The 20,054-nt window shown below is 32.6% G+C and overlaps 1 protein-coding gene across 3 annotated transcripts in view; it reads left to right on the top strand.

Moving 5' to 3' along the window:
• Positions 1 to 19,671, top strand: part of LOC111683654 — a 101,933-nt gene extending 82,262 nt beyond the window's left edge. For 2 of the 3 annotated variants that reach the window (XM_046945644.1, XM_046945643.1), the window contains exons 4-8: positions 12,861 to 15,759; positions 15,828 to 15,967; positions 16,046 to 16,751; positions 17,192 to 17,327; positions 17,471 to 19,671. In XM_046945644.1, the coding sequence (XP_046801600.1) occupies positions 12,861 to 15,759; positions 15,828 to 15,967; positions 16,046 to 16,751; positions 17,192 to 17,327; positions 17,471 to 18,886 (5,297 nt within the window). In that variant the 3' untranslated portion in view covers positions 18,887 to 19,671. The remainder of the gene's footprint in view (positions 1 to 12,860; positions 15,760 to 15,827; positions 15,968 to 16,045; positions 16,752 to 17,191; positions 17,328 to 17,470) is intronic. The other variant, XM_046945645.1, reaches the window with a different exon arrangement.
• The last annotated feature ends 383 nt before the right edge of the window (positions 19,672 to 20,054 follow it).

The following is a 20,054-nucleotide window of genomic DNA, read 5'->3' as shown; positions in this document are numbered from 1 at the left end:
AGAGAGAGAGAGCTAAACAGCAAAACATATGGCAACTGTTTAGCTCGCTCACTCTCTCTCTCTCTCTTTATCCCAACATGGCCTTATCAAAATTCGAAAAAAAATTCTTACAAAAATAAATAAAATGCTTTTTAAAAAAATTTTCTCTCTACTTTATTTACTTTGCCTAATTGTTCTTTATATTTATTTTAAAATTTAACTTAACATTGTATAATTTTCTTTTAATTTAATTTTTTCTTTTCAAAACATTAGTTTTTCTTACGCTCAATAACATAAGCAATTATTAAAATTACCACAATTTATAATTGAAACTATAACCTCTTAACATTTTTGAACCCTTTCTCTACCCTTTCTCGCCCATTTACAACATATGTGTAACTCAAATATATACATATATGATTATCCTTTTTACTCTATATTTATTACAATATATGCAAAACTATTCTACAATTTGTAACTAAAATATTGTTAATAAATGTTATTTAAACTACTTCTGACTGTTGCTGCTGTGAAAATTTTGTTAAACTATAAAAACAAATAACTTCTCTACATATGTTTGCACTCACATTCTCTCATAAACCTAAAGCATTTAACTAATTATAAAATGGATTTTTAATAACTCTGGCATTAACAGTTAACAACGACTTTATGATAACATACAAATAAAGTTATTGGCCAGTTATGAACAGATCATTACTGTAAAGCAAGTTACAATAAGGGAGCGTTTTTAGTTTATTACTTTATACCAGAGGAGCTCAAGATTGCCATTTCATAGCACGCGTGATAGGATAAGAAAATTATGCTGACGCTAAGTTGATATACATAAACTTTAGATTTAATTGTTCTTCTTTTTATAATGAGCAATGTCAGTTGGTTTGCTCTCAACTTGAAAAACAAAATCAAATCAGTTGCTGATCAGCACTTGTCGAAGCAAGGTCTTCGCGCGACCTTTTTTAAAATACATTAATTAGATCTATTGGCCATTTATAAACCGATCATTACTATAGAGCAAGCTACAATAAGGGAGCGTTATTAGTTTATTACTTAATTCTAGAGGAGCTCAAGATTGTCATTTCATAGCACGCGTGATAGGGAAAGAACATTCTACTGACGCTAAGTTTATACACCTAAACTATGAGTTTAATTCTTCATCTTTTTATAATGAACAATATCAGTAGGTTTTCTCTCAACTTGTGCTGATCAGCACAACGTTTTTAAAATACACACTGAAAATTAAGAAAGGCGAATTAATGTAGGAGAACTTGAGAGAACAGTTGATAGTTTTTTATATATAGACTTTGGCTGTCAAAATCCATAACAAATATTTGACAGTATACTTTTATTTTGAATTAAATTCTGTTCTCTTCTGCTTTATCAACACAAATAAAACTATGGTAGTCTATGATAGTATGTGTTTGAGCACCACTGCTTTATACAAAGTTTATTGAATTTTTTTTTCAAAATTATGATTTCGAGAAAGTTTTCATTGCTTTAATATTAGGATGTAGGGTATTATGAACAACTTTTAGAAAATCCATTTCAAATTCAAAACACCCTCAACAATTCTCTGCCATATTTTGTTTTACTCTAAACGTCTAGTTATCCTTATGTGTTTACTTTTCATGGATAATGTTGTTAAAACGATAAACTACAACTGCTTTTCTTTCTACAACAAAACTGCTGCTACAGATGTTGAGTTGTCTGCTGCTGGTTTGGTTTGGTTGGGTTTGTCTGTCTGGTCTATTTGCTAGTTTCAAAAATTTTTGCTGTCTATTGCAGAAAGAACCTTAACTCTCTAATTCTCGCTTTATTCCTGACTATACATCTACATGTTGTAAGTTTGTTGTTATTGTTGGATTTTTATTGAGTTTTGCTTACATTTGTAATTAAATTGTTACCAATTAAAATTGCACACTCTTTTGATTATCACAACAACAATAATAATAATAACAACAACAATACAGCTATCAAATCAGCAGCAAAATGTTTTTTTTCAAAAGCTTTTAATATTGCTGGAATCTTATATCAACATTTGTTTTATTATTAGCAATTAAACAGATAACTTCCATTTGTTATCATATTTTTTTTTCTTTTTTGCTTCTTAATAAATTATGAATTTTTGTTTTATAAACATAATTTTTGGTTTAATATTATTTCCTTTTTATTACTATTGAATCATTAAGACATTTTATATGACTTTCATCAAAAATTGCTAAAGACTTGTTGATGAAAAATCAACACCATTTACTAAATTAAATAAAATTCTCTAAACACTTACTTGTTGTGTTAAGGGAGTTTTCAGCTTTGTTTTTTCTTCATCTTTAGCTGCCTTTTTCTTTTTATTACTTTTTATTTTTGTGAATTTTTTTAGTTTTTTTTCAGAATTTAGCAAGTTATGTTGCTTACTTTTTTTTATTTCCCCACGGTATTAATTAGCATACGTTGATTTTTTTTCTTATCAGCTGTTGGCAGTAAATGTGTAAACAAATCTTTTACTCAGAGATTATTTACACTTGGATAGTTACTAACTACTATTTTCTTGGGGTTTTCTTATGTTGTCACATCTTTATATTTATGTTGTGTGTGTATGTGTGTTAGTTTCTAAACTTGCTTGACTTTGACATTTTAGTTGTGTTATGTTTGTGTTTTTTTTTTTCAATAATAATTTTCATAATTTGTTTTTTTTTCTCTTGCCTAATATTTGTTTTAAAGCAAAACTTTTTCCTTAAGTACTTTTCTTTTTTTTACTTTTTATGCGTTTAATATTATTAAAAATATATAAATTTCTTTTTTCTTGATTTTTCTTTACTTTTTTCGACTTTATTTGTTCTTTGTTCTTGTAAAAGAAATTTAGAGCTAATGGAATTATTTAATAATTTTTTTCCACGTATAAACTCAACAGCTGCTTTTTTTTGGTGGGGTCCGCAAGGGGTAGGTCAGTTTAAGCCAAACTGAGATGAACAACCTCGTAGAAGTTATAGATTTAGCAGACACTTTTTGACTGCTGCATGGATTTGTCTAGTCTAAGGACTATGGATATGAAATCCATTGACTATTTTATGGTCTAGTTATTAAAATTTTTCGTCTATTCTTGGAACTAGAATATTGATTATTTTATGAACTATTATGAAGTTTTCTAAGATCTACAAGCTCAGTTATTATTTTATGGAATAATTTTTGGTTTATTCTATGAACCAGTCTGTTGACTATTCTAAGGTCTAGTCTATCGCATATTCTGTGACTAAGCATTCAACTATTCTATGGACTATTCTTACGACCATTCTATCAATTATTTTGTACATTCTAGTTATTTCTATGCTCTAATCAAAAGACTAGTCTATTAGCTATTCCTTGTTAACTACAAACCCATCTGTGAACTTGTCTATTGTATTCCTTTTATCAACCCCTTCCCCCGGTGTATCCGCTCCTATACATCAACATGGTTAGGTTAATAGGATGATATACACTAAATGAAATCCATAGAAATACACCCAGACCACTATCGGGCCTGTTGTGCTCTTCTTCTCATGAAAAAATGGGCTTCTAAATGTATTGTTTATCAATGTTTAAAAACCTAGTTTTCTGGACGTAATTCCTAAGAATCTTCCAATCAAAGTTAGTCAGGAATGTTATTTCTGGAATAACATCACTTCCAGATATTTGAATCTAACTTCGTATGTCTTAATGTCAAAAAGTTCTGAATTTTCCATCCATGTCATATGTCAAAAAGCTGTGAATTTTCCATTTCTAACTTTGTTTTTACATTGTTTTCTGGCAACACTTTTTCATTAAAAGTTTTTTACACAAAAACACCTGCTTGGCATCACAGATTGTGAGAAAATCTTCATAAGAGAGGGATTGATTACATGGCAACGCTGAATTGCGAAAGAATTAAAAAATTATTAAGAAGAAAGGAGGAAAATAGCAATTTCTTAAATCTTTCAATATTAATGTAAAAAAAATAATCAAAATAAAGCGAAAGTATGAAATTTAAGCGTCATTTTCATTTGTTTTTTATGTTTCTTTAAATCATGTAATAAAGGTTGGTCCTTTCTGCATTATACTTTGCACAAGGCCAGCGTCAGGATATGAAAAAAATCCCAAAGTTAAATAAAGAAAATTTGAAATTTGTCTTTTGATTTTTTTCCCTCGTCTAAAGCCAAAGCAGCAGCAGCCAGAAAACCAGAAAAAAAATCAAACAAATTTTCTTGATTGAATTATTAATAAAAAAATGGCCAAAATTGATAAAATATCAAAAACCACAAATAAAAACTCAATACAAACACACATACTTTTTAAAAAGACTACTTAAAGAAAAGCTAAAGGAAGTTGGAATAAAAAATACATTAAAATAATAAAGAAAAACTGCAAACAATTTGTATTCATAAAATTAAATAAAATAAATAAAACAGAAAAAAAGAACAACACAAATTGCCCCTCAAAAAAAAAAGAGCATAAGAAAGAGTGAGATATTATAAGAGAAAGCTTAATTAGATGGTTAATAGTAGTAATGAAATTACAGGCAATTCACTTATTAATTGTTTACTCTTTTTTCTTTAAGTTAATTAATTAACAAAAATATTACAAATTTTAAATTGTTTGGTTAAATAAATAAAATATATGTATTTCACATGAAATTTTTTCGTTGTGTTTGAGTTTGTTTCACATTTCAATTAATTTAATTTGGTTAATTTAGTAACGCATATTTAAATTTTTAATGAGTTTTATTCTGTAGTTGTTGCTTCTACGGCTGTTGATTTTATTTTTATTTGTTTTTTTAAAAGGGTTTTTTTCGTAGATAAAAAAATATTTTTATATATTTTTAGTATATTTTTCATAAAAATTTTAAGAGCTTGAAGTTAAGGCCATCATTATAATTTCATTTGTAGTCTTATGCTCATCATCATCGCCATCAAGAGCAGCTTCTGCCCATTCCTCATTATTTCCTACTTGTTTTTTCATTTATTCTATTTTATTATGGGAAAAATATAATGAAAATTGCTTCATTTTAATTAATTATAATAAAAATACATTAATATATATTTTAACTCGCCATATACGTATATTTTTTTATTTGTCTTCTTTTTTTAAATTTCTCTCCCCCTCAGTACTTTAAATAAAGTGTTTATTTTTTGTTAAGGGAATATAAAAAAAATTATATACATATAATGGAAAAAATATTAATAATTATTGTTTGCTTTTATTTAAATTAACATTTTAAATTTTTAATTTAATTATTTGCTACATTGAAAAAAACACATCATGTTATTGTTTATTATTAAAATAATAAGCAAAATCAATTTAAAATTAAATTAAAAATCAATATAACTATAGTTTATGTATGTTTGGATAAATGTATAACATTATCAATATCTATTGTTTACAAATAATAACAAAATTTATAATTATAAATTTGCAATTACAATTAAAATTTTACATATTTATGACAATATTGGGTGTAAGCAAAAGTTTATTAGCACTTTGTGAGGTTAAATAATAATGAAGTATGAAAATGTATAAAGAATTTTAGAAAGAAAGTTTACTTTTTGGAAAATATGTTAAATTCTATCAGGTAATGCATTTATTAATTACAATCTACACATTTATGAAAACGCCTATTTGGCATCACTTATTTGTGTCAAACTACTAAAGCAGTGATGCCAGTTTGTTTATTATTGGCAGGGATGGATAGAACGATAGATAGATAGATAGATAGATAGATAGATAGATAGATAGATAGATAGATAGATAGATAGATAGATAGATAAATAGATAGATAGATAGATAGATAGATAGATAGATAGATAGATAGATAGATAGATAGATAGATAGATAGATAGATAGATAGAAAGAAAGATAGATAGATAGATAGATAGATAGATAGATAGATAGATAGATAGATAGATATATAGACAGGTCTAAATTTGTCTGATCTGTATCGCAAATAAACGCTCCTCTCCAAGTAAATCATCAAAAAATGAATGCCTATATCCAATATTTTATACTCCTACTCCTTAAATATGCACAAGAGATGAGAAGAGATTGTAGGTGTAGGGTAGCAGGCGGACATTTCGTATGTTTGTATTTAATATCAAATTAAAATGTAATTCATCAATAAAACAAATAACAATACAACGTAATCAGCAGATTGGAGATACAAAATTGAATTAAACGTTATATATTTATAGACATACAAATGTATAAACACAGAAAGGGTGAAGTTTTAAAATGTTTTAAACTTGAAAATACAGAAAACCGAGTGTAAAGTCTTTCTACGTTTCTATTTCTATCAACAGTTGCGAAAAAAACATAGTATAAAGTAAAAATTAATGAATGATGATTAAAATGATCTACCATTGCATTGTATCTAACTATAATGACAGCTTTCCAAATATGTTGCCAATTAAAACTTTTTAAACTCTTAATAAAACACCCTTTATGTTTATGAACTGAAAATTTATGTGTCAATATATAAATATAGGAAATTGTGTATGATGCTTATCTCTTTCTCTCGCTTCGTCATCACACAGAAAACGTCAATGATGATGATGATGACGATGACATTGATGATGTTGACACAAAATATTATTTTTCACAGTGAATGGACAATGAATATTAAAAAAAGAAATTATTAAAAAAAAACTATACATAGGTCAGTTATTATAAAATGAAAATTAATTAATTATAATCGTGATATTAATATAATTGAAGGGTTCTTTTTACTGTTGTTGTAAATATATATTAAAATCAATTAAAAAACAAATTATTAATATTAGCATTAACATACTTTTTTTGTGATAAAAAGATATTAGTTAATTTTCTGTTTTTTTTAATAGAAATTTTTAATTTATATAATTGAAATTTTTAATTTTTTTTAAATTGTTTAATTAAAGTTATTTTAAATAATTTTTAAACTTTTTGCTCTGTTGTTGCTTTTAAAGATTTATAGTGAAATTTTCTTTTTAATTTATTATTATTAGTTGGCAACACTTTATTACTTATGAACAGTATTTTCAGAAGTGAAAAATATTGCTTAATGGTACAGATTTTTCTTCTATAAAATTGAAGAAAATTTGGAGTAAAAGAATGGCTTTAAACACAACTATCTCATGGCAACAATATACGCAGTAATGTCAACTGTAAATTTTTTGTCATACTTGCCAGACTATCAAGCTAAATGTCTAAACGTAGCCTTACTTATTACTTTATATTTTCGATTAATTTTAATCTTTTTTGTCCTTTTTGTTACTGCAAAAATTTATATTTTTTCCAAATTTATTTTTTATTTTAACATTTTAACTAAATTATTTTCTATCTATTTTCTAATATTTGTCTAATATTGTTTTTATTAAAAAAACAATATCCAATTTAACAAACTATAAATTTAATTAGAAATATTTTTTGTGTCCATTTATTTGTTGTCTAAACAAATATTCTATATAGACAAATATAAACTCTAACATATAAAGGACAAAAACAATATATTTTATATTTATTTAGAATAGAAATAGAAAAAAAAAACAATAAATATTTCTATTTATTATTTTAAAATACCCTATATTGGGTTAATATAGATTTTTAGAATTTTAAAACGTCATATTTTCTTTAATTTTTCTTTTAACATTTAGTTTTAAATAATAATATCAACTTTCTAAATGTTTTTTTATTTCTTCTGAATTATTTCCTTAATATAGAGCTTTTTCTTAATCGTTATCCATCAAATTAAGTGGTATTTTTTTCTTTCTATCCATTAAACCAAAGAGATTTCAATTTCAACCTTTTGAACCTCAGGAAAATTATTGCATTTTTTGAGTTTGTACACTTTTAGTTTCCTTTCTCTTTAGCCTCACTCTCTAGCTCACTTGCTCTTATTTTTGTACACTTTAACATATTATGACAAATTTGCTGATGTTGACAATATTGTTGTTATTGTTATTGTTTTTTTTTTTTTTTTTGTTTCGATATGTGTTTATAAATGTCCATCAATTTTTTTTAAGCTGGAGTATAAAATATATATAAAAAATGGGTGGTAACTGGTGGGGTTTTTCTTTACTTTTTTAAACGAAGAGAAAAATCATTTATGTGTAAATAATGTGTATTAATGGAAAATCGTGTTAATTAAATGATATTTAAAATGACAACCACAGCAAAAATATAAATATGTATGTACATATGTAGGTGGATATTGACAAAGGGAGAAAATTGTTTCTTTGATAAATTGAGAGATTTTAAAGAAATTTATAAAAATATTTCATAACAATTTACTGAAAAAAGTATATAGTAGACTTCATACTATACTATAGAATAGACTAAGTAATAGACTCGACTATAGACTAGACTATAGAATAGACTGCAGACTAGACTATAGACTAGAATACAAACTAGACTACAGACTAAACTACAGACTAGATTACAAACTATACTTCAAACTAGACTATAAACTACACTACAGACTAGAATAGAGATTAGACTACAGGCTAGACTAGACTATACTATAGACTAGACTATAGACTAGACTATAGACTAGACTATAGACTAGACTATAGACTAGACTATAGACTAGACTATAGACTAGACTATAGACTTAGACTATAGACTAGACTATAGACTAGACTATAGACTAGACTATAGACTAGACTATAGACTAGACTATAGACTAGACTATAGACTAGACTATAGACTAGACTATAGACTAGACTATAGACTAGACTATAGACTACACTATAGACTAGACTATAGACTAGACTATAGACTAGACTATAGACTAGACTATAGACTAGACTATAGACTAGACTATAGACTAGACTATAGACTAGACTATAGACTAGACTATAGACTAGACTATAGACTAGACTATAGACTAGACTATAGACTAGACTATAGACTAGACTATAGACTAGACTATAGACTAGACTATAGACTAGACTATAGACTAGACTATAGACTAGACTATAGACTAGACTATAGACTAGACTATAGACTAGACTATAGACTAGACTATAGACTAGACTATAGACTAGACTATAGACTAGACTATAGACTAGACTATAGACTAGACTATAGACTAGACTATAGACTAGACTATAGACTAGACTATAGACTAGACTATAGACTAGACTATAGACTAGACTATAGACTAGACTATAGACTAGACTATAGACTAGACTATAGACTAGACTATAGACTAGACTATAGACTAGACTATAGACTAGACTATAGACTAGACTATAGACTAGACTATAGACTAGACTATAGACTAGACTATAGACTAGACTATAGACTAGACTATAGACTAGACTATAGACTAGACTATAGACTAGACTATAGACTAGACTATAGACTAGACTATAGACTAGACTATAGACTAGACTATAGACTAGACTATAGACTAGACTATAGACTAGACTATAGACTAGACTATAGACTAGACTATAGACTGGACTATAGACTGGACTATAGACTGGACTATAGACTAGACTATAGACTAGACTATAGACTAGACTATAGACTAGACTATCGACTAGACTATAGACTAGACTATAGACTAGACTATAGACTAGACTATAGACTAGACTATAGACTGGACTATAGACTAGACTATAGACTATGCTATATACTATGGACTAGACTAGACTGTAATACAAGTAATAAGATTTGAAAATCTCGTAAAGTTAACCTCAGTAGTAGTAGACCATATTATTAAAATATACGGGTGGTATGAGTGATTTTTAAATATGTGTATGTACATCAAAAGCATACGATCTGATGTACAAGTTCTATTTCTTTTGAAGTTTAGGAAGAACCGTAAATTTTTCATTCTTCTGGCAACTCTAATACTGGCAACTTTGCTTAAAAAACACACAAACAAAGTTTCCCATTATTAAACTGATAATTAATTACAATTACTCATTTCCATATTTAAACTCTTCTCTTACTCCTTTTTTACATAAAACTTTTTTAACGTAATTTTTTCCATTAAACTCTTTTTCTCCTGACTGTGGCATACCACCATTTTTTTTGGTGTTAATCAATTTTTATATTGGCAGTTTATTTGACAGTTGAGTAAATAATAAAAATACAAAACAAAAACAAAATTGTTCATGTAAATCATGATGTAAATATGTTTTTAAGTAAATATTACCCATTTTATACATGTTGTTGTATTTTTTCTTTCTCGCATATGCTTGCTTGGTTGTTTGTTTGTTTGTGTCATGTTAATGTCAATTCAATTTGTATATTTGTCCATTTGTCAAGAGATTTTAATCATCATCATATTTAAGATTGGTTTACTTTTAATATCTATATATGTATATATATAGTATATACTCTACATATGATAGTTGTATGTAAATAAAATAAAATATTTGTGTAGATTTGTGTGTTGTTATTATTAAATAACATGACACTTTTATTTATTATGAAAAAAAGTTGATTAGGGGTGTTAATGTTACGGAGTTTTTCTTATCATAATCATTAAATAAATAAATTTCTATAATTGATTATAAAAATTAAGTTATTTATAAAAGGAGTACACAATATATACAATTGTATATACACAATAGCTGCTGGTATTAATAGTCCTTCAGTTTATTGGTTGGGCAACATTGTTTTTTTATGTTTTAAGTTTTTAGCTTTTGACAACACTTTTTATTGTTTACATATTGAAAGAAAAATTAATAGTGATGCCAGATAATGTAAAATAACGCATAAAAATGAACCAAATAATGTTCTGTCATATAAATATAATTTATAAAAATCCATTAATAGCTTTTTTAAAGTGTATTTACACAAGTCTTTCAATTACATTACAAAAATGTGTTTATGTTTGAAAACATTCTAATTAGCAGCGTAATTTTAATACGCTATAATTGTGATTTATATTTCTTATATTTCTTTATATTCCTCAACATTTCTGTTTTGCCTTTACATACTTATTAGTAATTTATCATTTTTCTCTGTGTTTAATTTTCTTACCATTAGCACTTAACATATTGTGTGTATTTTTCGTTTTTTTTTTCCTTTATTCTGGCCAAGAAATTCCCTTTTACTTGTGTCTATCTTCCATTTTTTATTTGAATATCATTAAAATTTTAATAAAAACTCTGATTTCAATGAAAATTAAAATGTAGAAAAAAAACTGTTAACTTACCACCAAAGTGTCTACAGAAGGCAGTGTAAGTGGTGGTGGTTGCTTAAAAAGCTAATAGATTTTTTTTAAGTAAACTGTTGCATGTGCTGAGGCTGAGGGAGTTTTATTTACTTTACTAAAGTGTGGGCAGAAGTAGATTTTTCAAGCTTGAAAGAGCTGGGATTTTTTTAATTAAAAAGTAAAGATTTCTTTTTTCTGTTAAGGGCAAATATTAAACAATTAAATTTAAAAGAAAATTGTGTGGAATATACTGTAAAAGCTGTAATACACGTCACGTATTGTCAGATCTTACAATGTTGTCAGTAAAATGTGCAAAAAATGTCTAACAATCGTTTGAGCATACAGTTTTTCGTTTACAACGTTGTCAGAAAAAAAAACATTACTGAAAATGTTGCAAGACAAAATTTGTAAGTTGACACTGTTGCTAAACATTTCTTGCATATTTTACTGCCAACGTTGTAAGATCTAATATTAACCATTATTCTGACATTATTGTGCTGCAACGTTAGTAAATTGTGATGTGGTATATAAAATAATTAGAATTATTAATTTTTATTTAAAATTTTGCAGTTTTTGTTATTATTTTAGCGTTTAATTGCATTGTTTACATTGGTAACATTGTTAAATTTCTGACATAACCTCTAGAAAAAGGAAAACAATACAATGTAAACAAAAGAAAAAAAATAACCAATTTATAAAAATTTGTTCAACCGAACAAATTTCAACATGTTTTACTATCAAACTGCTAAGTGACTAAATGGTAACGTGATAATGTATCACTGTCACTATCACATTCAACTCATGACAATGTGCAGGACGACTTGCAAAATTTTTAAGAATTTACACAATGGGTTTACCAAATCCCCGGCAAAATTATATCCTCAGATTTTTGTCATTGATATTTAATTTTTATTCTGCAATCCTTAAAACTGTAGCATAACCCTACTACAATGCACATAAATCTCTTCAGTTAATTCTCTTCCGAAGATGACCTCCCGTACAAACTTCCCTGCTTCCTTCCTTAACTGCCTGACTGACCGTTGTCTATTTTTAAACCTTTTTTTACTTCTTTGCATATTTGTGTTGCCATCATATAAAAATGGTTTAATTTTTAATAAACCACTCACAATTATTTGCAATTTTCATTTTGAATGTTTTTTTTTGGCCATGGAGGACATAACATATCTTTCATACTTATATTTAAATATTCAGGACCTTTTTTTTGGTATAACGAACTCTCAGGTTACTTTCTGTCATAGCACAACGTTCATACAAAGCATTTAACTCACATTGTTAACAATCAACCAAGCGTCCAGCCATCCATCCATCCCCTGAATGGTGAATAAACATATTTAAATATTCATTTTATTGTAATGTTTTATTTTAATTAATTTAATTTTTTTCACAACAAATTTAATTTGAAAATATAAATTTTGTTCTCCTTTTTCCAAAAGAGATCAAAGTCAGCGTTAAAAGTAAACTAATTCTCTAAGGAAAATTTTAAAAATATTATATTATAAAGGAATCTTTAATATTTTCCTTGTACTCATCATAATAGGAATTTATATAAAAAGAAAATAACCACAAAGTTAATTCCCTTAAGTTTATTTATTTATTGAGGCTAATATAATGATTTCTAAGGAAATTGTTTATAAATTTATTAAAAATAAAACTAAAATTTATTTATTTCTTTTGTTTTCCCTCTTTCCAGATAAACTTGCCACCTGTTTTGTTTGCAAAGCGGAAAATTGCCCCCGTACCCGTCCCCTGAAAAAGGGTCGTGGTCAACAATATGGCATACCCGATGATACTATACCAGCCGGTGCTAGAGTTTGTAATACGTGTCAATGTAAATCGGTACGAACACGTTATCCCAATTGTCCTCTACCCACTTGTCCAAATCCCAAAGATCGTGCCAAACGTTTGCGCAATATACCGGCACGCCTTTACGAACTGGCGCCCGAAGTGCGTGATCCGATAATGCAAGAATTTCAAATACCTGCACAGGCAACACGTTGCTGTTCGGCTTGTCTTATGCGTATACGAAGAAAATTGGATCCGCATGTCAATCTGACTGATGAAGAACGTCGTACGGATGGTGATGAATCGGATGTTAGTACATCGTCATGTGATGAACGTGAGCCGGGTGGCAGTGATACTGCTTCGGTGGAAAGTCCCGAAAGTCAGCGTCATAATTCGCTAAGCAAGGATCTCGTACAAAAACCTTCTGGCCAATTGGTGGCTAATAAAAATATAGAAATCATCAATAGTTCTTCTACGCCCGACACTACTTCAACGGCTAATGCCGCTGTCAGTGGGGTTGGTAGTATGAGCAGTAATACTGTTTCCATTAGTAAAGCAGATGAACGCTTATTGCCGCCACTTGGTCATGCGCCTAAGAAACAAAAGACTTCCGAGGAATATGATTCCTCAGCTACAGAAACCGCCGATGAAGAGAATGAAAATTCTCCTGCCAATCGTCAAAGTCCCAAGGTTATACTGAACAGTACGAGTACTGGTGGCAGTGGTGGTGTTGTTACCTGCAGCAGCAGTAGTTCTGTGGTAGTGTCAGCCGCCTCAGGTTTAGCTCCACCGCCTTCAACCTCATCTATAAATGGTCCAATGCCACCATCGGCTGGCTCGTCTTCATCACCCAATGCAGGACCAGATGCGAATAAACAGGGACATGCCATGTCGCGTGATTTACAGGACTATCTATACAAGGTAATTGAACATTCCCTCAAGCAAAAGGGTCCTCCACCTTCCAAACCACCAGCACAGCCACCTACACAAACAAATCAACTTTCCAATCCACACATGATAAGTATGGGCAAACCGCCCATACAACTGACCTTGGATTCAGCGCCAAACAGCGGCAGTGGCAGCAACAATAATAGACGCAATGATGTGATAAGCAGCAGTACCACAGCTAACAACAACAGTATCAACATCAGCAGTAATAAAAACAATAACAGCAACAATAATTCCAATAACGATGTCACTATTGTACGGGAATATCGCAACGATGGCTCGATCAAACATCAGCAACAAGCTCATGGTCAGCCCTTGATAATAGGTGGTAGTGGTTCCGCTTCTTCGGGCAATAGCGTACAAAATCTAAATGTACGGCAATCACAAATAGTCCAGCAGCCACCACCTCCTACACAAATGGGATCCACTACTAGCACTGCTCCGAGTCATCCGGAAAATTTAGCCACTTTATCAGTAGTGAATTCGTTTATGCCAGGTCAACATTTACCTCCACCTTCGCATGGCATGCTGCATCATCAGCAGCATGATATCAAGGCCACCATTACACCCGTCATGAAAGCGGGCAAAACACCGACTCCACCCCATGTGGTGGCACCCTCTCCCGACAGCATTATATATGCAGCATCACGTAACAACGAACCTGAGCCTCAGACTCTTGACTTGTCGATTAAGAAACCCTCCAGAGATGGACCCTCACCACACAATTCATCTAATAACTCCTCATCGGGCACGTCGGGAGTTGGCAGTGATAGTGGCAGTCTTGGTGGATCACGTCATCAGCAGCCTGCCAGCAGTTCAGGTGTTAAACACGTGGGCAATGCCCCTAGCATGTATCGTGGTTCAGAACCATCACCTCTTATTGCAGCTCCGCCTAATCATGCGTACCTTTATCATCCTCACCCAGCCAGTGTGGGAGTAGGTAAGGTACCACCACCGGGTTCCCTTTATGTGTCACAAGTACCTGTTCCCATGTCTATAACTCAACCGCCTGGTGGTCCAGGATTGGGCAGTTCCTCTCAACGAGGACAATCCTCACAGCAGCCTCCACCTCCCTCACAACCACCACCATCGCACATGCAATTGTCGAGTCAACACAGCAAATCTATGAGTGGCAATGTTAATAAGATGCCGCCCAAATTAAGTCCACAATTAATACATCCACCACCGCCGCATTCGCATCAGGCACCCTCGCCTTCGCAGCAACAGCAACAACAGCAATTACTGGTGGGACCCAAAGGTTCTATAACCCATGGCACCCCCGTAAATAATGCCGCTCAACAGATAATTGTACACTCAGCACCCCCTGGAGCGACTTTAAGTCCTAAATTTGATAATCTACTAAGACAGACGCCACCTTCGGGTGCTTCCGGTGCTGAAAGTAATAAATTGGGTTCCATAACTCAGGGCACTCCCATACACCTGCCCTCGCATTTGGACAGCAAAAGAGCTTATGAATATGCATACAAATCCTCACAACGTCAGAGTCCAGCTCAAATGCAGCATCATCCGCCACCACCCCAACAGTCATCACCACAAGGTCCACCACAAAATGCCTACTCGGTAGGACCCTATTCTAGAGCCCCCTATCCAGTGGAGCAACCGCCTGTCTTGAGCACCCGGCAAATTGTAATGCACGATTATATAACATCACAACAAATGCAGGGGCAACAGCAAAGAAATGTGCCTCGTAGTGGTAGTGCAAACTCAGCGGGTACTCCAGCTTCAGGCAAGGAATCACCTTCACCACGTAATTCTGCCAGTGGACTGGTATATTACGACAAGGAAAGAGGACGTACCGAATACTCGAGTCGAGCCTCACCGGCAGAACATGCCAATAGGTAAGTTTTATATTTATTTATAAACGACTTATTTTTTTTACTAAATACCTTATTATTTGTTTGTGAAGTACTCCCAGTCCTCATCGTACACCGCCACCACCAAGGCAAGGTGTTATCCAACGCCATAATACAGGTTCTAAACCACCCTCACCTGCTGCGCCACCCCAAAATCGTATGCATGTAGTGATGGCGCACAATTTTCCGCCAGGTAAGAATGCCGGAGAACAATTAGAAAGAGATTCAGGTGGTCGATGGAATGCTCATTTGGATCCTTTTCTTTCTTTAGCCGGTCACGATGCCTTTTCGTCATTCGTTGACGTAGCTGTGCAGCAACCCCAATTGCCAGTGCCCTCCCAAAAAGATGACAAATCATCCGCTCCCTCTGGACCGCCAGGAGGCTCTGCTGGTGGTGGTCCACCACCACCTAATGCCGGTCAACAACAACCGCCACCTCCCTCTCACCACGATTCCATACGCTATCAAATGAATCGTGATCAACATATGGCCGCTTTACAAATGCAACATCATCATCAACAACAGGCGGCTGCTGTAGTGGCACAACAACAGCATCAGGCTGCTGTAGCCGCTCAACAGCATCAGTATCGTCAGCAACATGCCGATATGCAGAGACGTCTGGAACAACAGAAGCGAGACCAGCGTATGCATAATGCGGCCATTGAGAGAGATCGCGATGCGAAACGTCAAGAGAGAGATCGTATGGAACGTATGCATGCCGAACGTCTCGATCGTGAGAGAGAACAACGCGAAAGGGATCGCGAGCGAGATCGTGAAAGAGATCGTGAGAGGCGTGAGCAAGAGCGTGCTGCTGAAGAGCGAGAGCGTGATGGCAGGCGTATGGAGCGTATCTATGCGGGTAATGCTGCAACAGCGGCAGCAGTGGCAGCGGCAACGGGACAACCACATTATATACGTGGACCTCCTCCACCAGAAACCGGACCACCACGTACAATACCAGATCGCGAACGAGATCCGTAAGTATTTGTTACTTTTCTTTTTGTTTTCGTTTCTCATTCATAACATTCAATGGAAGAAGTTGTGTAAAAGGCTGATGCTATCATTTTGTTTTCGTCACGTTAGATACTTTGTTTTGTTGTTTGTTATTATATTTTGTTTAAAGCATTTCATTGATAACACAGGCCAACATAAATGTAAAATGTCAAAACACATACACCAATGTAAACATTTGAAAAGGTTTGAGCTGTATGTTATATAAGACTCGTTATATAATTTCTATTAGCTCAGCTTAATTCTTTCCAAAAGTATACGTTGATTTTTGTTTTTAAAACATTTGTTACCTGTGTAATTAAAGCTTTTTGGTTTGCTTCTTGTGTGTTTTCTCCTGTACTCGTTGTGTGATCGTTTTTCTCATTTATTTTGTATGTATTTTGTATTTGCTTACTAATTAATACAGCTATCATAGGACTCATCCTGGCCAACCACCCACAGAGGGTACATTTTCCGCCCAGAATCTAATCGATGCTATAATCAAACATCAAATTAGTCAAACCAGCACTGAACCCAACAGAGATTTAACCAGAACTGGATTTGTAAGTAGATTAAAAGAGGAATAAATAAAGATTAATTAAACAAAATAATAAGATAATGAAATTTAATTAAATTAAATTGATTATTTGATAATTCTTTAAAATTAAAAAAGTACAAAATACTTATATACATCTTTCTTATATAGTATAATGCCCGAGATATTGGACCACCGCATCGTCCTACAAACGCTACAATATCATCTCTACAAGCGGCCGAAAACAATGGCAAATCATCATCGCCCAATGTTATTAATATTGATCTAGACAATGATCGCAGCACTGTAGCGTCATCATCGTCTTCATCCAGTGGAGGTCATCACGAGCCACCCTCATCACGTAACTCACGCGGCGGCGGACATAGTGGCATGCCGCAAAGTTCATCACAGCAACCACCACCCCAATCCCAGTCATCACAAATGCGTACGAAAAACATTACAGTCGGAGAATTAACCGATAAAATTATATCGAATGACTATCACAATCCAATGCATTTACGGGCACCGCCACCACACCCAACCAACTTTATGCCCTATATGCAAGATCCTCAAGGCATCATAGCCACCGATGTGTGGAAAATGAGTAGACGTGTTCAAAAAGAGGCAGAAGCGGCAGCAGCTGCTGCAGCGGCCGGACCAAAAGGTGTACCATCGTCTGCTCAACAACAGGGTGTGAATTCAAATTCCAATCCAGGTACTCCTAACAGTCAGGGTGGTAGATCTACCACGCCTGGTGATGAACGCAACATAATAAGAATGCCTCAGTCTCATAGTCCACGCAGTAAATATATGCAAGAGTTTATGATACAAGCCCAGGACTATCATTATCAGCAACAGCAGCAGCAACAACATCAACAGCAAGCAAGCAGTTCTATTATGAGGGGAGGTTCAGCCTATGACTCTAATCCGGGTCCGGGTGGTTCCTCTAGTTCGGCAGGAGGCAGTGGTGGTGGCTCAGGGCCACCAGTGGTACCAAATCACACTTTCGATACCATGAAATATGTACAAAATCGTATTGTAGAGGTAATGCGCACCGAGGATGATCATCGTGCTGCCAGCGGTGCCGGCCCAGGTCCTTCCAATGATCATCATGATCATCACAACGATCATCGCATGAAAGATCCTCATGAACCTCGTAAAACACCCAATCAATATGATGATCGTGATGGTGGTCGCCGCTCAGCCAGTAGTGATTCCTCACATTCGCATCCTTCTAGTATGGGTGGTGGCTCCTATCAGCCGGCCCCTGTTACAACATTTGCTGCCCCCACTTATGCTTATCCCTATAGCGCTTTAAATGTACCCAGTTCGGTGGCTGGTCTACCGCCACCTCCACAAATGAGTTTAAATGTGGCCCATCAAATGCCACCCACTTCGGGTTCTTCGGCTCATAAACAACCCACTCATGTGTTGCATGGTGGCGGTGGTAGTATGGGTCATGATGGTGGTCCCAATTCGGTGGTAAGCACTACATCGGGTGGTGGTCCAGGTGGTCAAGCGGGTTCGGCTAATGAACCTAAACCTCTGCTGTCGGCTCAATATGAGGCATTAAGTGATGAAGATTAGTTGTGACTTCAGGCGTCTGGGGTGCAGCATCGATATCAAGCACAAACCCAGACGCATGCTATACATACTCAGCAACAGGCACAACAACAACAGCAGCAGCAGCATCATCATAATACACAGCAACAACAACAGCACCATCAAACACATCATCAATATCAAGTTACTACTGCTGTTAATCGTTTGCCATCAGCTGAAGAACAAACAAGAACAAGTATACGAAGTCATTCTAAGCACACTAATTCTCAACAACAACATTATCAAACTAATCAGCAACATATGAACCTACAACAACAGCAACAACCACAATACAATTATGCACGTAATGTTTATAAAACTCACGATTTAACGATAGAACATCAGCAGCAAATGCCACAAACTCAGCAAACAATGCAAACAACAACAACACATTATCATCAACAACAACATCATCAGCAGCAGCAACAACACCACTTACAACGCCAACAGCAGCAACAACAACTTTCATTTAATGGTAATATGAAAAATAACAACAACCTCAATACAAACAATAATAACAATCGTTATTTTTAAGACAAAAACACTGTAGAAAACATTTTCTCCCCTTCTCACTTTCTAAGTAGCGAGCATTTATTTATTATTAAAAAAGGGAAATTTGCAAAAGGAGAGAAAAGAAAATATAAACTTTTTACGGGTGCTACTCCTTGCCCTCTCTCCCTCTTTGTCTATCTATTTTTACTCATTACTCGCCTTTCTCTTAGACAAACAAAATAAAAACTGTAAAAATTATTAATAATAAAATTTTGAAATTAAACATAAACAAACAAAAAAAAATTATATATTAAAATAATTTAACAAATAAATAATATATTTATAAACAAACAAAAAACACTATAATATATATTACAACAACAAAAATATTAAAAGAACATGTTTTTACTCTTTAAACTTCTTAAATTTCTAATAACTAAACTATCCTCACTCCACTCCATATACATACATACATATATCACACTATCAAACATTTATACATGGCTAAAGAGATATAAACACTTTTTTGTTGAGAGTTTTTTTTTTAATTTAATTTTCCTAAAGAAAACTTTATAATTTCGTTGACTTTTTTAAGAAACTTTTAAATTGACTCTTCTTTAGTTTATTGACAAAACTATAATTTATTTTTTAATTTGTTAAT

The sequence above is a fragment of the Lucilia cuprina genome, chromosome 3 (assembly GCF_022045245.1).
Source record: "Lucilia cuprina isolate Lc7/37 chromosome 3, ASM2204524v1, whole genome shotgun sequence".
NCBI lineage: Eukaryota > Metazoa > Arthropoda > Insecta > Diptera > Calliphoridae > Lucilia > Lucilia cuprina.
Note: the sequence above shows the minus strand (reverse complement) of the source record. Positions and strands in the feature narration are given on the sequence as shown.